At 38.6% G+C, this 3470-nt stretch overlaps 1 protein-coding gene across 1 annotated transcript in view; it reads left to right on the top strand.

Annotated features, from left to right (window-relative positions):
* The window catches only part of RPP40 (ribonuclease P/MRP 40kDa subunit), a gene marked incomplete at its 5' end in the record, with an annotated part of 10277 nt that extends 7108 nt beyond the window's left edge, over window positions 1–3169 (top strand). The window contains 2 exons of the mRNA XM_010023914.1: window positions 366–500; window positions 2874–3169. Of these exons, the coding sequence (XP_010022216.1) occupies window positions 366–500; window positions 2874–3072 (334 nt within the window). The remainder of the gene's footprint in view (window positions 1–365; window positions 501–2873) is intronic.
* Between the last annotated feature and the right edge of the window lie 301 nt (window positions 3170–3470).

Genomic DNA, 3470 nt, shown 5'->3' with positions numbered 1-3470 from the left:
CTGCTGAAAGGAAGTAGTAAATGAATTTGTTAGCTTGTTTCACTTTCATGTGCAGATCCTGCTTTAGCTGTTAAATGTTTTCTCACTTTTACCTTTCTGATTCTCTCCCCCATTGCACTATTGAGGGAGTGAGTGAGTAGCTGTGTGGTATTGAGGTGCTTTCCAGGGTTAACCCATAGCACCATGACATCTTGCGTATTAGTTGCTTGGCTGTTAGTTGCTTTGGTATTAATTTAGATGATATATGTAGATACTACTTGTTTGGTATAAGTTTTGATTACTGAGATTTCCTGTAGAAGATTTAAAGTGACTTTAGTTGATGTTTATTTTTTGTGTGTGTTTGGTGGTGTTTTTTTTCTCCCCAGAGACAACAAATCTTCTAGCTTCTTATCAACCTATTGCTGTCCTCAGCCAAACACAATTGTGGAAAAAGCTTTTTTGTGCACAATCACAGGCTTTATAATTCCTGAGAAGATAATTCAGTTACTGGAGCAGCTGTGGTAAGGACTGACAGGAGCATATTACTAAAACACTTGTACTCTAACACTTTAATTTTTTAAATGTCTCTTACATACTTCTTTTCAGTAGTGCTGTTAGAGGTAAATAGCAAAATACAAAAAATTAAGAGGTTTTTTAATTAGGAAATGAGCAGGAAGCTTAATATTGATATAATAAAGCAATAAACAATTTTGGATACTTTAAATTTGAAAATGCCTGCCCCGTATTTTAGTAACGAATTTGCTTTTTGTCTTAATTTCTAAGAAACAGTGTCTCTGCTGAGCTCCTGCATCTTTCAAATTCCCCGTCTATGAAAATCAGATGCTCTCAAATACATCTCATTTAGTATTTTTAACTACTGATGTGTCCTGTGTTCAGCTGTAACTGTTATTTTTCTCCTTCTTAGTAGCTGGTACAGTGCTTTGTTTTCAGCTGTAGTCTGAGAACAATGCGGATAACACACTGATGTTTTAGTTGTTGCTAAGTAATGCTTACCACAATCAATGACTTTTCAGTCCCTCATGGTCTGCCAGTGAGGAGGGGCATAAGAAGCCAGGAGGAAGCAGAGACAGGACACCTGACCCGAACTGGCCAAAGGGGTATTCCATACCACAGCACGTCATGCCCAGCATAGAAACTGGGGGGAGTCACCTGGAAAGCCAGATCACTGATTGGGTTGGGCTGGGTATTGGTATTGGTCGCTGGGTGGTGAGCAATTGTATTGTGCATCACTTGTGTTTATTGGTTTGTGGGTTTTTTTCTTCCCTTTTTAGTTTCATATTCTCTCCCCTTGTTATTTCCCTTATTATTATTGGTGGTAGCAGTAGTAGTTTTGTATTATAGTTCAGTTATTGGACTGTTCTTATCTCAACGCATGGGATTTACATTCTTTTGATTCTCCTCCCTATCCCTCTGGGAGCTGGGGTTGGGGGGAAAGAAGATGGAGAGTGAGTGAGTGGCTGCATGGTTCTGACTTACTGGCTGGGCTTAAAACCACGGTATAGTGGAAAATATGATTGAAATCTCTTTATGATACCAAAAGTCTGCCAGTGAGGAGGGGCATAAGAAGCCAGGAGGAAGCAGAGACAGGACACCTGACCCGAACTGGCCAAAGGGGTATTCCATACCACAGCACGTCATGCCCAGTATAGAAACTGGGGGGAGTCACCTGGAAAGCCAGATCACTGATTGGGTTGGGCTGGGTATTGGTCGCTGGGTGGTGAGCAATTGTATTGTGCATCACTTGTGTTTATTGGTTTGTGGGTTTTTTTCTTCCCTTTTTAGTTTCATATTCTCTCCCCTTGTTATTTCCCTTATTATTATTGGTGGTAGCAGTAGTAGTTTTGTATTATAGTTCAGTTATTGGACTGTTCTTATCTCAACGCATGGGATTTACATTCTTTTGATTCTCCTCCCTATCCCTCTGGGAGCTGGGGTTGGGGGGAAAGAAGATGGAGAGTGAGTGAGTGGCTGCATGGTTCTGACTTACTGGCTGGGCTTAAAACCACGGTATAGTGGAAAATATGATTGAAATCTCTTTATGATACCAAAAAGAGTATCATAAAATCAAGTGCAATGTAGGACACTGGATAGTGATGAACAGGGTAGCTGTAGATCTAATTCAATACTAAACTACATGATATTAGTGTATCATGGATCAGTGTGGTATGATTCTGTGTCTGTCTGTATTGTATATTAGGGCTCCTGATAGTAAATTCTGGAAGCTCCTTGCTCCATGTGTGAGACAGTGCTTGAAGTGCCTGGTGGCTAACAGTTGCAGCACTGACTCATGACAATATTGCTGTTGTTTTATCTGCAATATGATCATTACTCTTTAAGCAATTTTCAAATCTCATGCCTCCCTGGGCTAGGCTTAGAACACAAATTTCCTTGGCTTTTATTCTCCTCTTAAGAGCAGCGGGTAATGTCTGGCTTTGATTATCTGTAATCCGTTTCCTTCTTGGTGGTAAAAATATTTGTGTCGTCATAGCCTGACTATGTTTCTTCCTCCAATGTCATTTTTCCCTGATAGCAGCTGTTGATAGTAAATGTTTTAATTTTCTGAAAGACAATGCGTGCTGTAGGAATTTGAGAACAGCTACTTTACAACTTAGAACTTCTTCTAACTGCTATAACTTGCAGGTTTGCCATGTCTAAAAGTGTGGTAGGAATAATCTTCTTTTGTTTCTGAATGTCTTCTGATGGAATATTTTCTTTTGAATTTATGTATCATGGACTAAAATAGGTTCATTTAACTGATAATTATAAATTTCCACTGAAGTGCCTGTCTTTGTCTTTTTGTACTTGATATTGTATACTTGAACATGCTGTCTATTCAATTGTAATTATTAATTACCTTGTCTTCTTCCTTGCAGTTGCTATTTTGGTGAACCAAAACTGGCGTATTGGTTGACCTTAACCGTGCATGGCTTTGCAGACAGCCCTGTTTCCTGGAGAGAAAGTGAACATGGTTTCCACAAGGGAGGAGAAAACTTGTACAACTTTGTCATTTTTAGAAATCTGGACTACTGGCTTCAGATGGCTGTAGGAACTAATGATGATTGTCCTCCATAAAGCTACCTACAGAATTTGTTTTCTAATAATTCCATGTTACTGTATAGAAACCTAATAAGAGAATTTTTATAAAAGGAATCAGGTAACAAGTTAAGTACTAAAAGGCTGTATATGTTTTTCCATTATTTATAGCCTTTAAAGGATGACCTACAATGGAAGGAGTGGATTTTTGCTTCTTCACTGTCATACAGTGCCTTCTGAAAGACTTCACAGTTCTAGGTTTAAGAAGATGTTTTTGAGAGTTGTAAGCACTCAGGAATTGACTGTAGGTGGTTTCCTTTTATCCAGGAGTAATTTTGGAATTTGGGAGTTAGTTTTACAAATTGCTAGCTAAAATATTTGTGAGGAAAGCTCATTTTGGGATTTAGTGTTTTCTTTCTTTACATTAAAGATCTGTA

Source organism: Nestor notabilis, unplaced genomic scaffold, assembly GCF_000696875.1.
Source record: "Nestor notabilis isolate BGI_N333 unplaced genomic scaffold, ASM69687v1 scaffold5531, whole genome shotgun sequence".
Classification (NCBI taxonomy): Eukaryota; Metazoa; Chordata; class Aves; order Psittaciformes; family Psittacidae; genus Nestor; species Nestor notabilis.
This window is presented reverse-complemented; position numbering and strand designations above follow the sequence as displayed.